Source organism: Anabas testudineus, chromosome 21 (genome assembly GCF_900324465.2).
Source record: "Anabas testudineus chromosome 21, fAnaTes1.2, whole genome shotgun sequence".
Classification (NCBI taxonomy): Eukaryota; Metazoa; Chordata; class Actinopteri; order Anabantiformes; family Anabantidae; genus Anabas; species Anabas testudineus.
In genome coordinates this window covers 6,382,986-6,406,063 of record NC_046629.1, presented here as the reverse complement: position 1 = coordinate 6,406,063, position 23,078 = coordinate 6,382,986, and the positions used below count along the sequence as shown (strand labels likewise).

General features: G+C 40.4%; 1 protein-coding gene across 16 annotated transcripts in view; it reads left to right on the top strand.

The window, feature by feature from the left end:
* neb (nebulin) overlaps nt 1-23,078 on the top strand; it is a 53,118-nt gene that overhangs the window by 11,115 nt on the left and 18,925 nt on the right. For 13 of the 16 annotated variants that reach the window (XM_026376091.1, XM_026376099.1, XM_026376096.1 and 10 more), the window contains 78 exons: nt 69-380; nt 496-702; nt 823-927; nt 1,021-1,128; nt 1,219-1,530; nt 1,650-1,856; nt 1,957-2,061; nt 2,147-2,254; nt 2,344-2,655; nt 2,813-3,019; nt 3,109-3,213; nt 3,299-3,406; nt 3,497-3,808; nt 3,924-4,130; nt 4,250-4,354; nt 4,479-4,586; nt 4,707-5,018; nt 5,143-5,349; nt 5,447-5,551; nt 6,061-6,168; nt 6,274-6,585; nt 6,681-6,884; nt 7,323-7,427; nt 7,525-7,632; nt 7,931-8,242; nt 8,345-8,548; nt 8,708-8,812; nt 9,181-9,288; nt 9,378-9,689; nt 9,798-10,001; nt 10,142-10,246; nt 10,349-10,456; nt 10,549-10,860; nt 10,966-11,169; nt 11,272-11,376; nt 11,463-11,570; nt 11,689-12,000; nt 12,097-12,300; nt 12,401-12,505; nt 12,615-12,722; nt 12,817-13,128; nt 13,232-13,435; nt 13,646-13,750; nt 13,921-14,028; nt 14,158-14,469; nt 14,596-14,799; nt 14,912-15,016; nt 15,221-15,328; nt 15,422-15,733; nt 15,867-15,971; nt 16,061-16,159; nt 16,298-16,399; nt 16,520-16,627; nt 16,730-17,041; nt 17,134-17,238; nt 17,361-17,465; nt 17,551-17,655; nt 17,744-17,851; nt 17,934-18,044; nt 18,191-18,388; nt 18,519-18,623; nt 18,770-18,874; nt 18,983-19,087; nt 19,179-19,286; nt 19,375-19,488; nt 19,589-19,786; nt 20,146-20,250; nt 20,391-20,495; nt 20,606-20,713; nt 20,949-21,056; nt 21,169-21,276; nt 21,371-21,475; nt 21,591-21,695; nt 21,787-21,885; nt 21,994-22,098; nt 22,274-22,378; nt 22,474-22,578; nt 22,760-22,864. In XM_026376091.1, coding sequence (XP_026231876.1) covers nt 69-380; nt 496-702; nt 823-927; nt 1,021-1,128; nt 1,219-1,530; nt 1,650-1,856; nt 1,957-2,061; nt 2,147-2,254; nt 2,344-2,655; nt 2,813-3,019; nt 3,109-3,213; nt 3,299-3,406; nt 3,497-3,808; nt 3,924-4,130; nt 4,250-4,354; nt 4,479-4,586; nt 4,707-5,018; nt 5,143-5,349; nt 5,447-5,551; nt 6,061-6,168; nt 6,274-6,585; nt 6,681-6,884; nt 7,323-7,427; nt 7,525-7,632; nt 7,931-8,242; nt 8,345-8,548; nt 8,708-8,812; nt 9,181-9,288; nt 9,378-9,689; nt 9,798-10,001; nt 10,142-10,246; nt 10,349-10,456; nt 10,549-10,860; nt 10,966-11,169; nt 11,272-11,376; nt 11,463-11,570; nt 11,689-12,000; nt 12,097-12,300; nt 12,401-12,505; nt 12,615-12,722; nt 12,817-13,128; nt 13,232-13,435; nt 13,646-13,750; nt 13,921-14,028; nt 14,158-14,469; nt 14,596-14,799; nt 14,912-15,016; nt 15,221-15,328; nt 15,422-15,733; nt 15,867-15,971; nt 16,061-16,159; nt 16,298-16,399; nt 16,520-16,627; nt 16,730-17,041; nt 17,134-17,238; nt 17,361-17,465; nt 17,551-17,655; nt 17,744-17,851; nt 17,934-18,044; nt 18,191-18,388; nt 18,519-18,623; nt 18,770-18,874; nt 18,983-19,087; nt 19,179-19,286; nt 19,375-19,488; nt 19,589-19,786; nt 20,146-20,250; nt 20,391-20,495; nt 20,606-20,713; nt 20,949-21,056; nt 21,169-21,276; nt 21,371-21,475; nt 21,591-21,695; nt 21,787-21,885; nt 21,994-22,098; nt 22,274-22,378; nt 22,474-22,578; nt 22,760-22,864 — 12,531 coding nt within the window. The remainder of the gene's footprint in view (nt 1-68; nt 381-495; nt 703-822; nt 928-1,020; nt 1,129-1,218; nt 1,531-1,649; nt 1,857-1,956; nt 2,062-2,146; nt 2,255-2,343; nt 2,656-2,812; nt 3,020-3,108; nt 3,214-3,298; nt 3,407-3,496; nt 3,809-3,923; nt 4,131-4,249; nt 4,355-4,478; nt 4,587-4,706; nt 5,019-5,142; nt 5,350-5,446; nt 5,552-6,060; nt 6,169-6,273; nt 6,586-6,680; nt 6,885-7,322; nt 7,428-7,524; nt 7,633-7,930; nt 8,243-8,344; nt 8,549-8,707; nt 8,813-9,180; nt 9,289-9,377; nt 9,690-9,797; nt 10,002-10,141; nt 10,247-10,348; nt 10,457-10,548; nt 10,861-10,965; nt 11,170-11,271; nt 11,377-11,462; nt 11,571-11,688; nt 12,001-12,096; nt 12,301-12,400; nt 12,506-12,614; nt 12,723-12,816; nt 13,129-13,231; nt 13,436-13,645; nt 13,751-13,920; nt 14,029-14,157; nt 14,470-14,595; nt 14,800-14,911; nt 15,017-15,220; nt 15,329-15,421; nt 15,734-15,866; nt 15,972-16,060; nt 16,160-16,297; nt 16,400-16,519; nt 16,628-16,729; nt 17,042-17,133; nt 17,239-17,360; nt 17,466-17,550; nt 17,656-17,743; nt 17,852-17,933; nt 18,045-18,190; nt 18,389-18,518; nt 18,624-18,769; nt 18,875-18,982; nt 19,088-19,178; nt 19,287-19,374; nt 19,489-19,588; nt 19,787-20,145; nt 20,251-20,390; nt 20,496-20,605; nt 20,714-20,948; nt 21,057-21,168; nt 21,277-21,370; nt 21,476-21,590; nt 21,696-21,786; nt 21,886-21,993; nt 22,099-22,273; nt 22,379-22,473; nt 22,579-22,759; nt 22,865-23,078) is intronic. The other 3 variants (XM_026376104.1, XM_026376103.1, XM_026376102.1) reach the window with 3 other exon arrangements.

The window sequence follows — 23,078 nt, the reverse complement described above, 5'->3', positions numbered from 1 at the left end:
GATGTATTTTACATCTTGTTGCGTTATATCATATGTGAAATAGTTGTTATTTGTCCTTTAACCTCCAGGTACAATATAAAAAGGCTTTTGAGAAGGCCAAAGGACACCATGTTGGCTTCAGGAGCCTTCAGGACGATCCTCTGCTGGTTCACTACATGCAAGTGGCTAAAATGCAGAGTGACAAGAACTACAAGAAGGACTACCACAAGGCCAAGCTGAAGTATCACACCCCGGTGGACATGATAAGTGTGGCTCATGCTAAACATTCTTCAAAAGTGCAGTCCTACATTGGGTACAAGCAGCACCACCATAGTTACTGTATGTTGCCTGACGCTATGAGTCTGGAACTTGCTCGCAACAGGAACTTCAATTCCAGTGATGTAAGCTGATTTAATTCATACTGTAGCAAATGATTGTTTATCCTTGTTAAAAAAAAATGGCACAAGGTCTAATTATACTTTGAATCTCTTCTTTGGCGTCTCTTTTGTTTTCCAGTACAATTATAAACTGGATTATGAGACTGGAGTTAAGGGTATTGGCTGGGTTCCTATTGGTTCCCTGGATGTGGAAAAAGCTAAGGCAGCAGCTGCAGCCCTGAATGAGAGAAAGTACCGCCAGCATCCAGACACTATCAAGTTCACCAGTGTCCCTGACTCCATGAACATGGAACTGGCTAAGGCTAACGCCAAGATCATGAATGTGGTAAGGAAATAGGAAAAAAATGGTTAGAATTACTTTGCTTTGCAATGAGTCTTGTGATTTAAATCTATGAGGGTCTTTTGATAATGGATATAAACAAATCTCCTCATTATTATCATGCAGAAAGAATATAAGGCCAGTGGAGAGAAGTTCATGCACACTTACCATCTCCCTGCTGATACCCCTGAACTGATGCAAGCCAGATACAATGCTGTCAACATCAGCCAGGTTAGTTCAAGAGGCTTGTATGATATTTAACAGCCTTTCATGTATGACATGAATACAGATTTGTAACATAACTCTAATGATGTTTTTATTTAGAATTATTACAAATATGCACATCGTCAAGATCTGCTCAAAGGACATCACGTGAAGGAAGATGCTATTCCTATTGTTGCTGCAAAAAGTTCCAGAGACATTGCCAGTAACGTAAGTTGCAATAATACCATCAATAATACTATTCAAATCTTACTGCTTTCAATAGCAATTTAGAGAATCTCATGTTTTTCTTTCATACAGTACAAGTATAAATTGGCCTTTGAGAAGGCCAAAGGACACCATGTTGGCTTCCGCAGCCTCCAGGACGATCCTCTGCTGGTTCACTACATGGAAGTGGCTAAAATGCAGAGTGACAAGAACTATAAGAAGGACTACCACAAGGCCAAGCTGAAGTATCACACTCCAGTGGACATGCTGAGTGTGGTCCACGCCAAGCACGCCTCTGCTGTCCAGACTATGGCTGGATACAAGAAGATCCCTCACAGCTTTTTGCTTCTGCCTGACAACATGCACCTGCAGCTGTATCGCAACATGATGGAGATTCAGAGTGATGTATGTTTTCAGTTCTACCTGCAGTATATGTTCAAAATCAATTACAGTATATACACAGTAACAAAATTTTAAATGGATGACGTTTAACTCTTGGGATTTTTTTCTCTGCATGCCCACAGAATATCTACAAATCAGATTACTCAAATTACTACAAAGGCACTGGATGGATCCCTATTGGTTCTCTGGATGTTGAGAAAGCCAAAGCTGCTAATGCTGCCTTAGATGAAAGAAACTATCGCCAGCATCCCAGCACTCTGAAATTTACAAGTAAGACTGATGCCATGAACATGGTTCTGGCCATGGCCAACACAAAGCAGCAAGATAAAGTAAGAATGCCTATATACATCTATAATATGTTTACTGCATGTAGGACTGAAACTTCTACACAGACCTTAAAAATATTCTCTCTTCTTTTCCTTCCCCTAGACCGCATACAAAGCTTCTGGAGAGAAGTTTATGCACACCTATCATCTGCCCGCTGACAGCCCTGAATTCCTACAGGCCAAATTCAATGCCCAGAGCATTAGTGAGGTTAGAACACAACGCTAGTTAGCAGGTACATATCAGCATGATCTGTGTTGAAACATTTTCCTAACACTTTGCTGTTTTTCCACAGAGTCACTACAAGCACAAGTGGCTAGAAGATATTGCCAAGGGATATGACATGAAGCCTGATGCTATTCCTATCCTGCATGCCAAGCACGGCAGACATATTGCCAGCAATGTATGTAAATCCTAGATCTGTTCAACACAGTATGTATTCAACTGTATGCTGAACTGAATCCTCCTCCTCGTTTTCCTTTTTTGTTTTAGGTCCAATACAAGAAAGCGTTTGAGAAGGCCAAAGGACACCATGTTGGCTTCCGCAGCCTCCAGGACGATCCTCTGCTGGTTCACTACATGGAAGTGGCTAAAATGCAGAGTGACAAGAACTATAAGAAGGACTACCACAAGGCCAAGCTGAAGTATCACACTCCAGTGGACATGCTGAGTGTGGTCCACGCCAAGCAGGCCTCTACCGTTCAGACTATGACTGGATACAGACAGATCCAGCACAGTTATGCTCTCCTGCCTGATGCCATGAACCTAGTGCTGGCTCGCAACATGAACATCCAGTCTAGTGACGTGAGTGACAGTTTTAAAATTAAATGTGTCTTTTAGATTCAAAACCATGTTTTTTTTTATGCAGCAGCATAGAATCTTCATCAGGTGTTTCAATTACACGTCAAGTTTAAGTCCACAAATTTATCCTAACCTCAAAAATAACCTCTTACCATTTCAGTGTGATTACAAGTCTGAATGGAACAACTATATCAGAGGTATTGGATGGGTACCAATTGGCTCACTTTCAGTTGAGACCGCTAAAGTCGGTGGTCAGATTCTGAGCGAGCAGAAGTACCGCACTCACCCGTCCAACTTCAAGTCCACTAAACTGATGGACTCCATGGACGTGGCTCTGGCTACTGCCAACAACCAGATCATGAACAAGGTGCAGTATGTTTAAATGTAGCATGCTAGGTCACAAACATTCATAATAATCTATTCATAACCATCATAATGTATTTGTTTTATTTACAGAAAGCGTACACTGCAGCTTGGGAAAAGGACAAGTTATCCACACATATCATGCCAGACTCTCCTGAGATTCTTCTGGCCAAGGCTAATGCCCTCACAATGAGCAATGTAAGGCATTAAGTTATATTTGAAATGCATATGTTATTTAAAAAATACATATTTGTATTTAAATGACATGATATGTTTTTCACAGAAACTCTACAAAGCTGGTGTTGTGGAGATGGCCAATAAGGGCTACAACCTCAAAGCAGATGCTATTCCCATTGTTGCTGCAAAGTCTGGTACCAGAATTGCAAGTAATGTAAGTTGGAAAGAAATTATTATTCCAAATCAGGAGGTTTGCCTACTACAATTCATCATAAATGGTAAACATGTTTAATAACTGTTGCAGTACAAGTACAAACTGGCCTATGAGAAGGCCAAAGGACACCATGTTGGCTTCAGGAGCCTCCAGGACGATCCTCTGCTGGTTCACTACATGGAAGTAGCCAGACTGCAGAGTGACAAGAACTATAAGAAGGACTACCACAAGGCCAAGCTGAAGTATCACACTCCAGTGGACATGCTGAGTGTGGTCCACGCCAAGCACGCCTCTACCGTTCAGACTATGACTGGATACAGACAGATCCAGCACAGTTATGCTCTCCTGCCTGATGCCATGAACCTAGTGCTGGCTCGCAACATGAACATCCAGTCTAGTGACGTGAGTTTGAAATGTTAAAATATCTGCTGTGCCAGTCAAACAAGAACTGTACACGTGTTTCAAAGCAGATTTTAACATGATCGCTCTATTGATGAGAGCTTATGTTTGTTTTCAGTGTGATTACAAGTCTGAATGGAACAACTATATCAGAGGTATTGGATGGGTACCAATTGGCTCACTTTCAGTTGAGACCGCTAAAGTCGGTGGTCAGATTCTGAGCGAGCAGAAGTACCGCACTCACCCGTCCAACTTCAAGTCCACCAAACTGATGGACTCCATGGACGTGGCTCTGGCTACTGCCAACAACCAGATCATGAACAAGGTGCTGTACTGTTTGTTTTGTCTGTATGTATACTCTAAAGTGCAGTGCTACAAAAATGTTCAGAAATCTTGTACATAATCACCATTCTTCATGTGTTTGCCTGGTGTCTTCATTCACAGAAAGCGTACACTGCAGCTTGGGAAAAGGATAAGCTTACAGTCCACATCATGCCAGATTCTCCTGAAATTCTCTTGGCCAAGGCCAATTCCCTGAACATGAGCAACGTAAGATGGACTGTTGCAACTGATAAATAAACTGCATTTAATGGTTAATAATGTATATGGACAATGATCACGAGGATGTACATGTAAACACTCTTATCTTATCTTACTATTATGCACTTCACAGAAACTTTACAAATCTGGTGTTGTGGAGATGGCCAATAAGGGCTACCACCTCAAAGCAGATGCCATCCCAATTGTGGCTGCCAAATCTGGTACCACTATCGCAAGTAATGTAAGTTGTCAAAAGCTTTCTTATGAATTCATATGAAATACATCTTCTACAGTAAGTTCATGATCTAAAGCAGTAGGCTGCAACCTCTGTGAATGACAAAGTATGTGTTTGTTGTTGCAGTACAAGTACAAACTGGCTTATGAGAAGGCCAAAGGACACCATGTTGGCTTCCGCAGCCTCCAGGATGATCCTCTGCTGGTTCACTACATGGAAGTAGCCAGACTGCAGAGTGACAAGAACTATAAGAAGGACTACCACAAGGCCAAGCTGAAGTATCACACTCCAGTGGACATGCTGAGTGTGGTCCACGCCAAGCAGGCCTCTACCGTTCAGACTATGACTGGATACAAGCAGATTATCTCCCACTACACTGTGCTGCCTGATGCTATGAACCTGCAGCTGGCTCGTAACATGCAATTCATCGCCAGTGATGTATGTATAGAGAGTGACTTAACCATTTTTAATGATTATGTAAATTACGTTTTACATTAGCCTTACTAATACTTTCTGTAGCTGTGTGTGATTGTGATGGTACTCTGTGCTGTCCGTTTCTCAGAACCAGTACAAGAGTGAATATGAAAGCTTCATGAAAGGAATAGGATGGGTTCCTATTGGATCACTGGATGTTGAGAAAGCGAAAACAGCTGGCCGGATCTTGAGTGAGCAGCGTTACCGTCAACATCCTAGCAACTTTAACTTCAAAAAGGAGATGCAGTCCATGGATCTGGCACTGGCCACTGCCAACAACCAGATTATGGATAAGGTACTGAATAGCACCTACCATGAAATGAACAGAAATACACATATGCTTTTTGCTATTTATATTTGTGGAATCAAACCAAATACATTTTACCGTTTAGAAATCCTACATCAAAACATGGGAGAAGGACAAGACCTCTATCCACATCATGCCTGATGCAATGGACATTGTGCTGGCCCGAGCAAACAAAAGAAACTACAGTGAGGTACAGTGTAATAGTATACATATACATAGTATACAGTTTTTATTTGTTCAAGATCTGCCATGGTTTCTAATGGACAACACATACAGTACTAGTTTTAGGCACTAAAATTAAAGTGAAGATGCTTTCAAGATAGAGCCATCCATGTAATGCCAAGCATCTTTAGGCTGCTGCCTTTTCCTGTAATTCAGTCACTCCATTGGCTTGAGATCAGGACTCTTTGAGGGTCATACCATCTGTAGCAGGAGCCTATGTTGCTGCGAAAGATACAGTAATTCTGTATGGCTCGTTATGTTTGGCTGCAGGTTGAATTTTGGAGCAATCAGACGTGTCAGTGCTATTACTGAAAGATGAAAAAATCTCAACACCTTAAGCACTTCAAAGTTTTGTCAATACTTGACTTTGGCAGATTTTGACAACAGGAAATTAAGACGCTGGTTCAAGTTAGTGTCATAATGCATTCATTTGAAAGTATACTCCCTTTTTTACTGAATGTGTTTTTCTTTTTTCAGAAACTGTACAAATTGGACAATGAACTGTCCAAGAAGAAGGGCCATAATCTTCGCGCTGATGCCATTTCAGTCCAGGCTGCCAAACTCTCCACTACTATTGCTAGTGATGTATGTTTCTGTGTCATCATCTTTATTCTGTATTATCTGTAACAACATATTTTTTGTCCTCTCACCAGTGTTTGGTTAACAAAACGCTCACGCTTGCTTCTTTAGTACAAGTACAAGACAGGATACCGTAAGCAGGTCGGCCACCACATCGGTGCCCGCAGCATCCAGGATGACCCGCTCCTCATGCTGGCTCTGAACTCAGCCAAGATTGCCAGTGATGCTCTGTACAAGAAGGACTTCAACAAGTCCAAGACCAAGTTCAACCTTCCAGTAGACATGCTGAATCTGGAGCTGGCCAAGAAATGCCAGATCCAAGTCAATGATTTTAACTACAGGACTCATCTGCACAACTGGACCTGTCTTCCAGACTCCAACGATGTGGTCCAGGCCAGACACGCATATGACCTGCAGAGTGACGTAAGTATCAGTCCTTGTATTTGCACTGTGGAAGTGTTTTGTAAATGTACATATCTGTTTTTAACCATAAAAACACCAATTGTTTCTCAATCCAGGCTGTTTACAAGGAGGATCAGAGGCTGATGCAGGGTATTGGATGGGTGCCTATAGGTTCACTGGATGTTGAGAAGGTGAAGAAAGCTGGTGAGATCCTGAGTGAGAGGAAGTATCGTCAGCACCCAAGCAACTACAAATTCAAATGCACTACAGAAGACATGCCCATGGTGTTGGCTAAGGCCAATGCTGACATTATGAACAAGGTATTTATTTAGCAATAGACAACAGTGACAAATAGAATAATAAGTTGAATCACTCAGTTGAGAAATTAATCATAATAAAAAATTCCCTACAGTCTAATGAATGCCTGATAATGCCTTAAAGGGTCTCGCTCTGTGCAGAATGAAATCACATCATTTGCATATAAACATATGTACAATCACTGATGTTTTTGTTGTGTCTTGCACATAAAGTGAAATATTCAGTGGTCAATCCTGTAGGGATAAAGACGTTTTTCTCTCTCTACTCTCATTGACTAAATCCAGCATATTAGGAAAGAATGAGAAATGATCTGTTCTGGTACCAACAGGATGTTTGTCTAATATTAGCATTAGTTTATTTATGAATGCATGCTGATAGTATTGTGTCTATACTGTAATGCCTTATGTGTGTGAACTTAATAAAATAAATTTCCCTTACAGAGTGCTTACATTAAAGCCTGGGAGAAAGACAAAACTTCAATCCATGTCATGCCTGATGCTATGGACATTCTACTGGCCAAGGCAAACAAAGTCAACTACAGTGTGGTCAGTATTTCAGAAGCACATTCAAAAAGTTGAGTTATTGTCATTGCTTTTAATACAATATACTTTATAATACACCGGGTATTTTTTGTCCCTACAGAAATTATACAAGCAGGCTAATGAAGAGGCCAAGAAGAAGGGATATGACCTGCGCAATGATGCCATTTCAATTATTGCAGCGAAGGCTTCCAGGAATATCGCCAGCGATGTAAAATAATTTAATTTCTTCTCTTTGCAAGTAGTACGAATAGTGTTTGATCTAACAATGTGAGAATATGTCACATTGTAATATCACTACAGTATTTTAGCAGTCAGATAATTGAGTCCTACATTTATGTAGTATGCTATTTCATTCTAATGTTTATTAGTAAAAATGTAATTGACCATCTCCATATTTACATGTTAATATATGCTAATATTTAAGTGTAAAAACATTACTGCTGCTAATATTATTGCTGTACAAGAGCCAAAATATATTGTTCAGTTATTTCTTTCTTCATTTGCAGTACAAGTACAAAGAAGGATACCGTAAGCAGGTCGGCCACCACATCGGTGCTCGCAGCGTCCAGGATGACCCACTGCTCATGCTGGCTCTGAACTCAGCCAAGATTGCCAGTGATGCTTTGTACAAGAAGGACTTCAACAAGTCCAAGACCAAGTTCCACCTGCCAGTGGACATGCTGAATCTGGAACTGGCCAAGAAATGCCAGATCCAAGTCAATGATTTCAACTACAGAACTCGTCTGCACCAGTGGACCTGCCTACCCGACTCCAACGATGTGGTCCAGGCCAGACATGCTTATGATCTGCAGAGTGACGTGAGTATGAATTTATAAAGTGTAAAGCTTTCATGTTATTAAATACATGTTTTAGAGTTTTTACAGTTATTCTAACCAAAAAATCTTTATTATTCCATCCAGGCTGTTTACAAGGAGGATCAGAAGCTGATGCAGGGTATTGGATGGGTGCCTATAGGTTCACTGGATGTTGAGAAGGTGAAGAAAGCTGGTGAGATCCTGAGTGAGAGGAAGTATCGTCAGCACCCAAGCAACTACAAATTCAAATGCACTACAGAAGACATGCCTGTTGTACTGGCTAAGGCCAATGCTCAGATTATGAACAAGGTATGAAATCGTATTTAAGGAACTGTTTTGTATACTTTGTCAAACTAAATCTGTGGACAGTGTTGGAATATGATTAAGGAATTATTTTATCATGAAATTAATACTATACCTGAAGAGTTCATGATGTCAGTAAATTGTCACGTTGTTCTTTGAATGTAGAAATCATATACTGAGGCCTGGGAGAATGAGAAAACAAAGATCCACATCATGCCTGATGCTATGGATGTACTTCTGGCCAAAGCAAACAACTTCAACTACAGTTTGGTAAGTGGAGAAATAAGTAATAATAAGTAAGTAATAATACAACTAATCTTTTTACTTACTTTAATTTTTAAGGGTACATTTCTAATGTTAATACAAATAGCAAAGCAAAGTATGTGAAATTATATAGAGGTGATTTGTGTTCCAGAATTATACACTACATCAGACAAACTTTTAATATATCTAAAACATTATTTTTTATTAAAACTTGATTTGAACTAATAATGTTTAGAGCAGAATTTAATATATTATTATATCAAAATAATTAAAGAGAACAAAAAGTAAAAAAAAAAAAAGGTCACGATTGTCATCAAGCCCCATTTCAAATGGAAAATGATCATACTTAATATCTGTTTGATGTTTATTCACAGAAAAAGTACAAACAGGCAAATGAAGATGCAAAGAAGAAGGGCTATGATCTGCGCAACGATGCCATTTCCGTCATCGCAGCCAGAGCTTCCAGAGACATTGCCAGTGATGTAAGTTGTTGTATATTTCCATTGATGGACATTTACTATATATTTTTACTGTAGACATGACATGGAACCTTCTCATATTCTGCTTCCAGTACAAGTACAAGACAGGATACCGGAAGCAGGTCGGCCACCACATCGGTGCTAGGTGTGTGCAGGACGACCCTCTGATCATGCTGGCTCTGAACTCAGCCAAGATTGCCAGTGATGCTCTGTACAAGAAGGACTTCAACAAGTCCAAGACCAAGTTCCACCTGCCAGTGGACATGCTGAATCTGGAACTGGCCAAGAAATGCCAGATCCAAGTCAACGATTTCAACTACAGGACTCATCTGCACAACTGGACCTGTCTCCCAGACTCCAACGATGTGGTCCAGGCCAGACATGCTTATGACCTGCAGAGTGATGTAAGTATCAGTCCTTGTATTTGCACTGTGGAAGTGTTTTGTAAATGTACATATCTTTTATTTTACACAATTTATAACCATAAAAACACCAATTGTTTCTCAATCCAGGCTGTTTACAAGGAGGATCAGAAGTTGATGCAGGGTATTGGATGGGTGCCTATAGGTTCACTGGATGTTGAGAAGGTGAAGAAAGCTGGTGAGATCCTGAGTGAGAGAAAGTATCGTCAGCACCCAAGCAACTACAAATTCAAATGCACTACAGAAGACATGCCTGTTGTACTGGCTAAGGCCAATGCTCAGATTATGAACAAGGTATGGCATCACAATCAAATACTTATTTAACATAACATCAATAAATCTATTCACTTTACATGTATGTGATGAGGAAATTATTCGATCAAGACATTTGTACTTGCAACAAATTCTCATGTTGTTGGTTTCTGTCACATTAGAAATCATATATTGAAGCTTGGGAGAATGAGAAGACAAAGATCCACATCATGCCCGATGCTATGGATGTACTTCTGGCCAAAGCAAACAACTTCAACTACAGTTTGGTGAGTGAAAAATTTAAATAGTTATAGTGTCCCACATACCTTTAATAACATATTATTTTCATGTATAACTGTATATATGTAATGTCTCTGGGGTGGTTACAGAAAAAGTACAAACAGGCAAATGAAGATGCGAAGAAGAAGGGCTATGATCTGCCCAAGGATGCCATTTCCATCATCGCAGCCAGAGCTTCCAGAGACATTGCCAGCGATGTAAGCATATGGGTTTGACCCTTCATGAAGACTTACCGTGTATTTACTACTGTACACATGACCATTGAAGCTTTCTTAATTTTTTCTTTTAGTACAAGTACAAGACAGGATACCGTAAGCAGGTCGGCCACCACATCGGTGCTCGCAGCGTCCAAGATGACCCACTCCTCATGCTGGCTCTGAATTCAGCCAAGATTGCCAGTGATGCTCTGTACAAGAAGGACTTCAACAAGTCCAAGACCAAGTTCAACCTGCCAGTGGACATGCTGAATCTGGAGCTGGCCAAGAAATGCCAGATCCAAGTCAATGATTTCAACTACAGAACTCATCTGCACCAGTGGACCTGTCTTCCAGACTCCAACGACGTGGTCCAGGCCAGACACGCATATGACCTGCAGAGTGATGTAAGTCTAGATTTCATACTGATTTGTTTCTGATGGTCTTTTAGTTTAAGTTTTTCTTCTACAGAGTGTGTCAGGAATTAAATGATGTACTACTGTTTATCACAGGCTGTCTACAAAGCAGACTTAAAGTGGCTCCAGGGCCTGGGATGGGTCCCCATAGGCTCACTGGATGTGGAGAAAGCCAAGAAAGCTGCAGAGATCCTGAATGAGAGAAAGTACCGCCAGCACCCCAGCTCTGTTCCCTTCAAGAGCCCCCTAGATGCCATGAACATTGTACTGGCAAAGAATAACGCCCTGACTATGAACAAGGTAGAATTTGTCACATCTTAATTTGCGATGCAGATTTCAGTCTGGCGATTACTTTAGGTGATAACATCCATTAACACTGGGTTTATTTGTGGTTTGTGCCAGCGTCTCTACGTTGAGGCATGGGAGAATGACAAAACCAATGTGCACATAAACCCTGACACCCCTGAGATCCTCCTCTCTCAGCAGAATGCTTTCAACATTAGCAAGGTAAGTATAATCTTGCTGGACATGAACATGTTTGTCTAAATGCTTTTTTCTTGTCTAAAAGTTTTCATCCATGTCTTTCCTTTCAGAAACAATACAGACAAGGCTATGAGGCCACAATCAGAAAGGGCTATTTCCTCCCTGTGGATGCAGTCTCTGTTAAGGCTGCTAAAGCCTCCAGGGAGATTGTCAGTGATGTGAGTGACCTATATTTCAACCTATGAAGTGCCTGTATATATGGGTGACATTATGGAATGAAACGGCAATTTGAGCGATGTAGTTGTAACATAAAACTTTGTCTGATTATTTTATCAGTACAAGTACAAGACAGGATACCGGAAGCAGGTCGGCCACCACATTGGTGCTCGGTGTGTGCAGGACGACCCTCTGATCATGCTGGCTCTGAACTCAGCCAAGATTGCCAGTGATGCTCTGTACAAGAAGGACTTCAACAAGTCCAAGACCAAGTTCCACCTGCCAGTGGACATGCTAAATCTGGAACTGGCCAAGAAATGCCAGATCCAAGTCAACGATTTCAACTACAGAACTCATCTGCACAACTGGACCTGTCTCCCAGACTCCAACGATGTGGTCCAGGCTAGGAAAGCTTATGATCTGCAGAGTGATGTAAGCACTTCTCTGGCATGTTCAGTATCTCAACAATATATGCTACGTTGACTGTGATATTATTCTGATGTTGTATGTATGTGCTTTCCCCACTAGGCTGTGTACAAAGCCGACTTGGATGAGGTTGTAGGTGTAGGATGGATCCCCATTGGTTCACTAGATGTGCTGAAGGCCAAGAATGCTGCAAAAATTCTGAGCGACCGTCTTTACAGGACGAAACAAGACACACTGAAATATAAGACTGACATGACTTCCATGCCCATGGTCTTAGCCAAAGCAAATGCTGATGTTATCAACAAGGTAAAGTATTTGATAGCCCTTTTTTAAAATAATTTTTGCAATTTATTTTCAATCTTCTTCTTGTGGTTTACTATTTATGTTTTTTTGTTTCTCACCACAGCGAAAATACATTGCTGCTTGGGAGGCTGAGAAGATTAAGACTCATGTTAACCCTGATACACCTGAGTTGTTGCTTTCCAAAGCTAATGCTTACAACATCAGCAAGGTATGTTTGGTTTGTTTTTACCTGATTTAATTTTTACATTTCCTGTCAGTCAATATCTATGTAATGGACGTTGGGGTTTATAATTGATCTGTTGTCAATCCTTTTTCAGAAACTATACCGGGAAGGTGTTGAGGAAATGTTCAGAAAGGGCTACGACCTTAAGGCTGATGCTGTTTCTGTTGTTGCTGCCAAACATGCAAGACGTATCATCAGTGATGTATGTAACTTACATTTGAATGGTTTTCTTTTTATTTTGATGTGTTCTTATCTCCGTTGTCTTATCTATCACTTCGCCCTTTCCCTCCATACAGTACCAGTACAAGACAGGATACCGTAGACAGGTTGGTCACCACATTGGGGCCCTCAGCGTCCAGGACGACCCTCTGATTGTGCTGGCTCTGAACTCAGCCAAGATTGCCAGTGATGCTTTGTACAAGAAGGACTTCAACAAGTCCAAGACCAAGTTCCACCTGCCGGTGGACATGCTGAATCTGGAACTGGCCAAGAAATGCCAGATCCAAGTCAACGATTTCAACTACAGAACTCGTCTGCACAACTGGACCTGTCTTCCAGACTCCAACGATGTGGTCCAGGCCAGAAAAGCTTATGACCTGCAGAGCGATGTAAGTATGGAGATTTGCCGATTATACGTTTGTTGCATTCATAGTTCTTACCTTTCTTAAAAAAAATACTGTACTGTACTTCTTCATGTACTTCTACCTGTAGGCTGTGTACAAGGCTGACATGGAATGGATCAAGGGTACGGGCTGGGTGCCAATTGGTTCTGTTGATGTTGAGAAAGCCAAAAAAGCAGCAGAAATCCTGAGTGAAAGGAAGTACCGTCAGCATCCCAGTAACTTCAAGTTCACTGCTCAAACAACTGACATGCCTTATGCGCTTGCTCAGGCCAATGCCCACATCATGGACAAGGTAGAGATGTTATTTGGTGTTTTTATTTTATTTTATGAGCATATTATTAGTTTTTCATCATTATTCTTGGGTTTGAGTATTTCATTGTATGTTTGTTTCTTTTGTTTGACATAAAATAAGAGAACTTGTTTTAGAAAAAGCTCTCTTTCATAATAATGATATATAACTTGAATAACACCACATCTCACTGTGTTTACCTGATGTTTACAGAAAGCATATATTTCTGCATGGGAAAACGATAAGACCAACCTTCACATCATGCCCGACACTCCAGAGATACTCTTGGCCCAACAGAACAAACTCAACACCAGTCTGGTAAGTCTGTAGTTGTATAGCCAATCAGTACATCACAGAGTATTATTATATCAGGAATAATGACCTCGCTTTGCATATCCTAAGGAGGGAAGGTGCTGTATTAGCATATGATAAGCACACAGTGCATATACATTATCAGACACCTTAACAGAATGGTTCTGTTTCCACAGAAATATTACCGTGAAGGCTTCGTGAACATTATCAACAAAGGCTACTTCCTTCCCAAAGATGCTATTTCTGTTCTATCAGCCAAGGCCTCCCGAGACATCGTCAGTGATGTAAGTCTTAAGCTTTGTTTTAAACATTTTCATATCCTCTTTATTTATTGCATTATTTTCCTGTTTTCACGTCATTTAAATAATTTGTATAAAGGAGTTGATTAAATATTTTCTGTTTCAAATTTTTAGTACAAATACAAGGCTGGTTTCCGCAAGCAGTGTGGTCATCATATTGGTGCACTGAGTGTACAAGACGACCCACTGATCATGTTGGCCGCTCATGTAGCCAAGATCTCCAGTGATAACATCTATAAGAAAGATTTCAACAAGACTAAGACCAAGTACAACCTGCCAGTGGACATGCTGACAATCGAACTGGCCAAGAAATGCCAGCAGCAAGTGAACGACTTCAACTACAGGACGTACTTACACCAGTGGACATGTCTGCCAGACTCCAGTGATGTGGTTCAGGCGAGAAAGGTGTACGACTTACAGAGTGATGTAAGTACATATTAAGTTTTCTAGGCTTGTGGAGAGTTAAATTATCACCTTAGCCCCAGAGACAATACAAATCACTCCTAACATTGTGACGTCACTTTTACAAAAACTGCTATTTGTCTTTTTTAGGCTGTGTACAAAGCTGATCTCGAGTGGCTGAGGGGATGTGGCTGGTCACCTCACGAATCTGTGGATGTCGTCAAAGTTAAACACGCCCAGACTATTCTCAATGAAAGGCTCTACCGTCAGCCTCCAAGCACTGTAAAGTTCACCAGTGTTGTCGACCTACCAGCTATTGTCTTGTCCAAGCAAAATGCTGACATCCTCAGCGATGTGAGTAATAACGTTTTATGGGATCCTGAGTTTAAAATTAAAACACCAAATATTTTGTACAAATATCTGTATGAACGAATGTCTCCAAATAACGTGAATGTTCTTTTGACAGAGGAAATACAGGGAAGTGTGGGATAAAGACAAGCTCACCATTCACATACCGCCCGACACCCCCACCTATGAACTGTCCAAGGTCAATTCTGTCAACATCAGCAATGTAAGTTTGCATTGATAAATGTACTGTGGCACAACTGCCTATGTTGAAACATGTCAAATGTAACTTCACATAACTATCATAAAAGTAAAAGTAACTGAGTATCTCACTCTTTCTTCATTTTATAATTGAATCATAACCAAGACTGCTGTCATTTTGATGAGCTAAAGCTGAGTCTTGTTTATCATGCTTATACCTTCTTTGCAGAAACTGTACACAAAGGCATGGGATGATCAAAAGGCCAGAGGCTACCATATCAAGGAGGATGCTATCTCTGTGCTGAAGGCTAAAGCTTCCAGGGATATCGTTAGTGATGTAAGAGAATATTATTGATAATATGTGAGTACATCAGATTAATATATTATCTACTTGCCTAATTTTCATACACTTTCATCTCTTCTCTTTAAGTACAAGTACAAGACAGGATACCGCAAGCAGGTCGGCCACCACATTGGTGCTCGGTGTGTGCAGGACGACCCTCTGATCATGTTGGCTATGAACTCAGCCAAGATTGCCAGTGATGCTCTGTACAAGAAAGATTTCAACAAGTCCAAGACTAAGTTCAACCTGCCAGTGGACATGCTGACACTTGAGCTGGCCAAGAAATGCCAGATCCAAGTCAACGATTTCAACTATAGAACTTATTTGCACCAGTGGACTTGTCTGCCAGACTCCAACGATGTGGTCCAGGCCAGAAAGGCCTACGATCTCCAGAGTGATGTAGGTTTATGTGTGTGCACACAGTTAATGAAACGATCACTGTGATATATACTGTGCACTTAATAAGTAATTATTGTATACATCTTTAATTGATGGAAACACGTCAATAAATTTGCCTGATTTTCTTCCGCAGGCTGTGTACAAAGCTGATTTGGAATGGATACGCGGATGTGGATGGATGCCACATGAGTGTGTGGATGTTATAAAGGTTAAGCATGCACAGAAGATCCTGGCTGATGTAAGTCTGTCACCTGACTAATTGTACACTGACTCTGCCGTTATCTGTAATGTTTATTTTTCATACATACTTTACTTGCTTTTTCACAGAGAGGCTACCGTGTCAAGTTGGATGAGCAGAAATTCACAGTTCCTAGTGACAGAGTTGACATTGTCTGTGCCAAGAATGCTGCTGAGGTCCTTAATGAGGTAAAGATGACTCTTTGCTGCTCTTTTTTGGATGTTCTATGTTCTGAAGTCACTTGTTCGGTTATATCATCTAATTGCAAAGTGTCAATGGCAGATAGTGTTATAAATAATTGAGCTTTGATTTCTTACTGTTTTCAGGCGAAATACCGTGAGGCCTGGCACCAGGACAAGACCAAGTACTCGCTTGTGGACACTCCAACTCTTGCCACAGCCAGGGAGGTAGCTAAGAACGTTCACCCGGTAAGATGACTTTCTACTTATTTAATACATATTTCAAATGAACATTACTTTGTCTTATTTAGTTTCTATCCTTAATGGCAGTCAATTCATCATGGTAAACTTGTTTATTTTCATCTATAGAAACTCTACACCAAAGCATGGGACAGTGTCAAAGCCACAGGCTACTTCATGCCAGGAGATGCTGTACCAATCAAGCAATGTATTTCTACAACTAAAGTGCAGAGTAAAGTGAGTAGCGGGCCGAACCTGAATCAAAGAAGAACATTTATTAAAGTTCTATGAATTGAGGACATGACAATATTGGGAGAATAATTTTTGTCTCTTTTGTAGCACAACTACCTTGAGTCATACCGCAAGCAGGTCGGACACCACATTGGTGCTCGGTGTGTGCAGGACGACCCTCTGATCATGTTGGCTATGAACTCAGCCAAGATTGCCAGTGATGCTCTGTATAAGAAGGACTTCAACAAGTCCAAGACCAAGTTCCACCTGCCAGTGGACATGCTGAATCTGGAGCTGGCCAAGAAATGCCAGATCCAAGTCAACGATTTCAACTACAGAACTCGTCTGCACCAGTGGACTTGTCTGCCAGACTCTAACGATGTGGTCCAGGCCAGAAAGATCTACGATCTCCAGAGTGATGTGAGTGCTACCAGTCATTATTTTATCACATCCACATAATAAAGTGAAAATTCTCTCTCAACCTCCACAAATGTCTATGATTCTGTTTTCAGAATGTGTATAAGGCTGATCTGGAATGGATTCGTGGCTGCGGCTGGGTGGCAGCGGACTCAGTTGACCATGTCAAGGTCAAGAAGGCCCAGCAGATTCTCAACGATGTATGTGCACCATATTACATGCTGTGTTTGGATTTGGTTATTTTTCTTATTGCACATTTTGCCCATTCTAGTTGTCTGTTCATTGTTCTCACCTTGATGCTATAATGTTTTTTATTTTGCAGAGGCTATATAAAAAGAACGCCATAGAAGGCTTTGGAAAATACAGCCTGATTGTGGATCGCCCTGAGATCGTCTTGGCGAAGATAAATGCTGCCAACCTCAGTGATGTATGTAACAATTTCACATCTAAACGACTACATTTCAACATACATTTTATTAAAGCTTAAATATCTTATTATTTGTTTCCTATAGCTGAAGTACAAAGAGAGCTTCAATGCAGAGAAGGGTCATTACATTGGTTCAGATGACACCCCTCAGCTGGCACATAGCAGGGACATGGCTAAGAACATCAGTGAGGTAATTATTATTTTGTGACATTTGTACAATGTATATAACAATTTATCAACTCTTTCTTAACATTTGTACCTACCTTGTGTGATTTCAGAAACTCTACAAGCAGAAATGGGACGAGACTAAGGCTACTAGCTACCAGCTGAACCATCAGTACATCCCACTTGTTAGTGGTAAAAAAGGCAGAGAGATCGCTAGTGATGTGAGTATCTTACATTTCTTTATAATTGTTAAAACTTTTGAGGCAAAAACGTGCAATTAAACATCTTTCTGGAACCTACTAGGTCAAGTACAAGGATTCCCATGAGAAGGCCAAGGGTCATTACATGGCAGGGACCCTGGTGGACTTCCCTGAGGTGGTGCGCTGTGGACAGCAGGAGAAGAACAAGGGACTGGTAAGATGCTAATAAGGGTTTATGCATTTGACCCAGACATACAGTCACAGTTTTTGCTAATCTTTATATATGGATGCATTGACATTTTTTGGTTAATTAGTTCCAGCCTGTTAGTCATAGTTTCCATGATATGCATGTCTTTACAGAGGATCTACCAGAAGGACTACCATCACACCAAGACCAAGACCCACATCCCAGCAGACGTCATCGCAAACCAGGTAGCTAAGCGGTGCCAGGACATGCTGAGCGACGTCCTCTACCGTACCTACCTGCACCAGTGGACTTGCCATCCTGACCAGGAAGACGCCATTCGTGCCCGCAAGACCAACGAGATTCTCAGTGATGTAGGTCCATCTTCACTGCACATCTGCTACGTAGACGATCACTGTATGCATGGCCTGTGCCAGATAATCGGACCACGTTTTTGTTTATTGGACATCTAATTTTGTGCTTTTTGCTTTTGTTATTTAATAGGTGTTCTACAAGGATGATCTGAACTGGATGAAGGGTATTGGCTGCTATGTCTGGGACACACCAGAGATTGTTCTTGCCAAGAAGTCATACGAGCTGCAGAGTGATGTGAGTAATTAATGAAATTAAACTATTAATTTGGTTTACTTAGTGAAAATTATAGAATTGAATTTAAAACTCAACTAAATTCTTATATTTGTGCACTTCTTGTATTCGTATTTGATTATTTACCCGTGTTATATCTTTCCTTGTAGCTTAAATACAGAAAGGATGCCAAGAAAGAATTCAACAATTACTCCATTGTGACAGACACCCCAGTTTATGTGACCGCTGTTCTGGGTCATACCTGGGCCAGTGATGTAAGTGAGCCATATTTAAAAAAACATACATATTTTAAAAAGATGTACGTACTTTTCTAAGCTTAAATTCGTGTTTGAATGCACTGATCAAACTACTGTCATTGACAGCTCAACTATAGGGAGGCTTATCAAAAGGAGAAGCACCTGTATACCCCTGTTCTGGATACCCCCGAGTATGCCAGATGCCACAACGTTAAAGAATTAAGCAGCAGTGTAAGTAAAGTTAAACATGTTAGTATGTCAGTCCACAACAAGATACAAGATGTTTATTTGTGATAATGTGTGATATCTTGTCTCTCAACAGAAAAGCTATTCTGCTGTTTGGGATAAAATCAAAGCCAAGAGTTACCAGATTCCACATGACTCCCACGCTTTGCAACACGCCAAAAACCAAAAGATCATTCTCAGCAGCGTGAGTTCAGTTTTAAGTTAAGTTAAATTCATTCCAGGTTTGAATGTTTGACTTGTAAGACACTGAATGAATCATCTTGCCCCTGTAGGTGAAGTACAAGGAGGATTATGAGAAGTTCAAAACCCTCTACAGTCTGCCCAAGTCTCTTGAGGACGATCCTGCCACTGCTCGCTGCGTCAAAGCTGGAAAACTGGTCCTAGATGTAAGTAAAATTTTGGTTTGTCATTTTATCTTTAACATGCATATTTTCTTTATATTTATACAATACTAGAACTGAAAGAACCATGTGTTCATCATCACAGCGTCTGTACAAAGAGAACTATGAGAAGACCAAGGCCAAGAACCATATCCCACCAGACATGCTGGAGATTATATCTGCCCGCAACACCCAGTCCACAGTCAGTGGAATCAACTACCGCAAGTATCTGCATCAGTGGATCTGCCTGCCTGACATGCAGATGTACGTCCAAGCACGCAAAGTCAACGAGCAGCTCAGTGATGTGAGTAACTGCTCTATCGTGTCAACATGTTAACTTCTTTATCGAGTTTATTTAATCCAGCTGTGTTTATAATTTCTTTAATTATATACTGAAAATAAATCATTATTATAAGGTTAAAAAAACATCAGTGAGAAAATCCAAGTTAAAGACAACTTTAGATTTTTAGTATATACGTACTTTAAACAATTTCCCTCTGGGATCAATAAAGTTTTTTGAATCTTGAATCTTGAATCTTGAATTTACATAAGACTTTAAATGCTTTTTGTTTTAGCTCATAAACCAGTTTTCCACCAACTGCAATACAAACAGATCTGCCAGAAGTCACTTAACATGGTTGTGTTATTATGTGCTTTCCACAGATCTTCTACAAGGATGATCTGAACTATCTGAAGGGTATTGGCTGCTACGCCTGGGACACGCCAGAGATCCTCCGTGTCAAGCAAGCTGGTGAACTTCAGAGTGAGGTTAGTCCATTCAGGACATCCAGTCGTCATTTTCTTCAGTAAATTAGTTTGATTCCATTCCAGCTAATGTTTTAATAGATGTTATTTACATTTATTGTTGAAATAATTCTTAATGCCATGTTCTTCTGTTTTTATTCCAGAGCAAGTACAGAGCCAAAGGTATTGAGGCTTTCAAGAACTACTCGGTGGTGACAGAGACTCCAGTGTACGAGACGGCCAAACAAAATGCTGTGAACTTGAGCGATGTAAATTGCTTTTTACATTTTATTAACAATTTATAATATCTCATTTCTATCTGGATTTCCTAACATAAAATTATGTATACATGACCATTCGCCCTTATGTTCCCTTCTAGCTGCACTACCGCTACGATTACAACGCCAATATCAAGGGCACCAACACTGCTCCTGCTGTTACCGTTGACACAGAGAGGGCACGCCTGGCTAACTACGTCCAGAGTGATGTAAGTGTCTTAGTATTCAATGTCCTTACTTAGAAATTGACCTCATATATTTATAGTATTAATAGTTTTGTATGTGTAGTAAGCTGTGGCTGTAATTTTTACAGTTATTAAACTTCACTTACCTTTTCTATTTGTGAATTTCTATGTACCATATAATACAATCTATTTATTTTACACATAATCCACTACTGTTGGTAGCGTCATTTCCAGTCTCACTCTGTTTTTGTTTTTTCAGAACTGGTACAAAGAAGCAAACAAGAAATTCATGCCCACTGGTTACTCTCTGCCCCACGACACCCCTCTCATCAAGCAGGCTAAGATCAACAGCGTTGTCACCAGCAACGTCAGTATTTCACTTTCTTCAATCCTCCAATTATCCTATTCTCTTAAAAAGATGAAAATCATGTTTCTAGTAAAGTATGTTGTTATTAAATCACACAATTTAATTTGTCTAGGTGAAGTACAAGGAGGCCTTTGAGATGACGAAGGCTAAGACATACACTCTTCATCCAGAGGGCGTCAACTTCGTCAGTGCAAGGAAAGCTCACAAGATCATCAATGATGTAAGATAATGTTGACCCAGGCACATGAGTGGTTGCCACCCTGTGGTGCGTTTATTGAACAAAACAATCACGTGTTGATTTTCTCCTTCTGCAGCGTCTGTACCGCGAGGACTACCATAAGCACAAGGACAAGATCCACACAACCTACGACACCCCCGATATCAAACAAGTCAAGATGAACCAGGCTCACCTCAGTGATGTACAAAACCAGTTTTCATGTCATTCATGTTCCTGATTTTATTCATGCAGCATAATAATAATAAGTGTAAGAATATGTTCTATTCATGCAACATCTTGTTTCCTTCACATTCTAGCTGTGGTACAAAGAGAAGTATTACAACAGCAGAGGCCAGCTGATCTCCATGCCCATTACACCAGAGCTGATGCACTGCTACCACGTCAATCACATCTGCAGTGAGGTACGGTGGAAAGAGTCAATTATTTCCAGATCATGGGATTTAAATGTAATAAATTGTTTGCTGAGTTTTATTTTGTTGTTGTTGTTTTTAGCTGAAATACAAAGAGGATCTTGTTTGGCTGAGAGGCCTTGGCTGCTTCCTGTATGACACTCCAGAGATGGTCCATGTTCGCAACATCACCAAACAAAGGGTATGTGATTACGCATCTATGGCAAATATCCCTTTATAACATTAGTCTTTATTTTAATAATTAGTGACATTTTCTCTATTTTATGGCGCCTGGTTTTCAATTCAATAGGTGAACTATCCAGTGGATGCCAAGAAGAACCTTGCTAACTTCTCTGTGGTCCTGGACACACCCGAGTACAAGCGTGTATCTGAGCTGAAGACCCACATGAGTGGCGTGAGTCAATTTCCCAAACACACTTTATCTCATTACATGAATCAGTGTCTTGGCAGTTAAGTAGTTTTTTTAATAGCTCCTAATAATTAATTCAATTAAATTGTTCATATTATGTCAATTAAATTAATGTTGTAATAGTTTTTATGACTTAACTGTTTCTTCTCCTCAATTTCAGCTGATCTACAAAGCCCACAGCAAGCAGGAAATGGCAAAGGTCACCACCACTGTGGACTCTGTAGAGATCCAGAGAGCCAAATGGGCCCAGCAGCTGACGAACAAGGTACGTTCAGATACAGCTTCGATCACTAAATATATTTTTTCATCCACATTTCTTTTCCACATAATCTAATCATTGTGTTGTCTGTTTCCCTAAAGTACAAGTACACTGATCTGGCTGCTAAGGAAAGAGCTCATTTCACTCAAGAAATTGAAACTCCCATCATGGGTCATGCCAGAAAAATGAAAGTGGTCTACAGTGAAGTGAGTCCCCCTCTTCCTAATTCCTACTTTATTTTTTTCTAGGTTTACTTGTTGATTGTTGTACCTTAAACTATTACTGATGTTTGCCTTTCTATCCATTGATATATGAAATGATGCTCTCTGCTGCATTGTGAATCACTGTAACTCTTCTGATGTTTTACATCAATGTTTCTTCCCACAGAACAAGTACAAAGAACAATATGAGAAGATGAAGCACAGGTACACTGCCATTGCTGATACACCCCTCCTGATCCGTGCAAAGAAATCCTACCTTCAGTCCAGCGATGTGAGTATACTCATTGAAGAACTGTTATAACAGTCCTGAAACAGGAAAAATCTGTTACTGCAACTGAATAAGCTACTGATTAAGAGGATTTTCATTAACTTTTTTATTACATTTGTGTTGGCTATGATGGTATAGATATCTTTTATAAACTTTACTCTTGTACAAGAGACCCACCGGATTAATTTGTGTTTGATAAACTTTGCTTATCATGTCT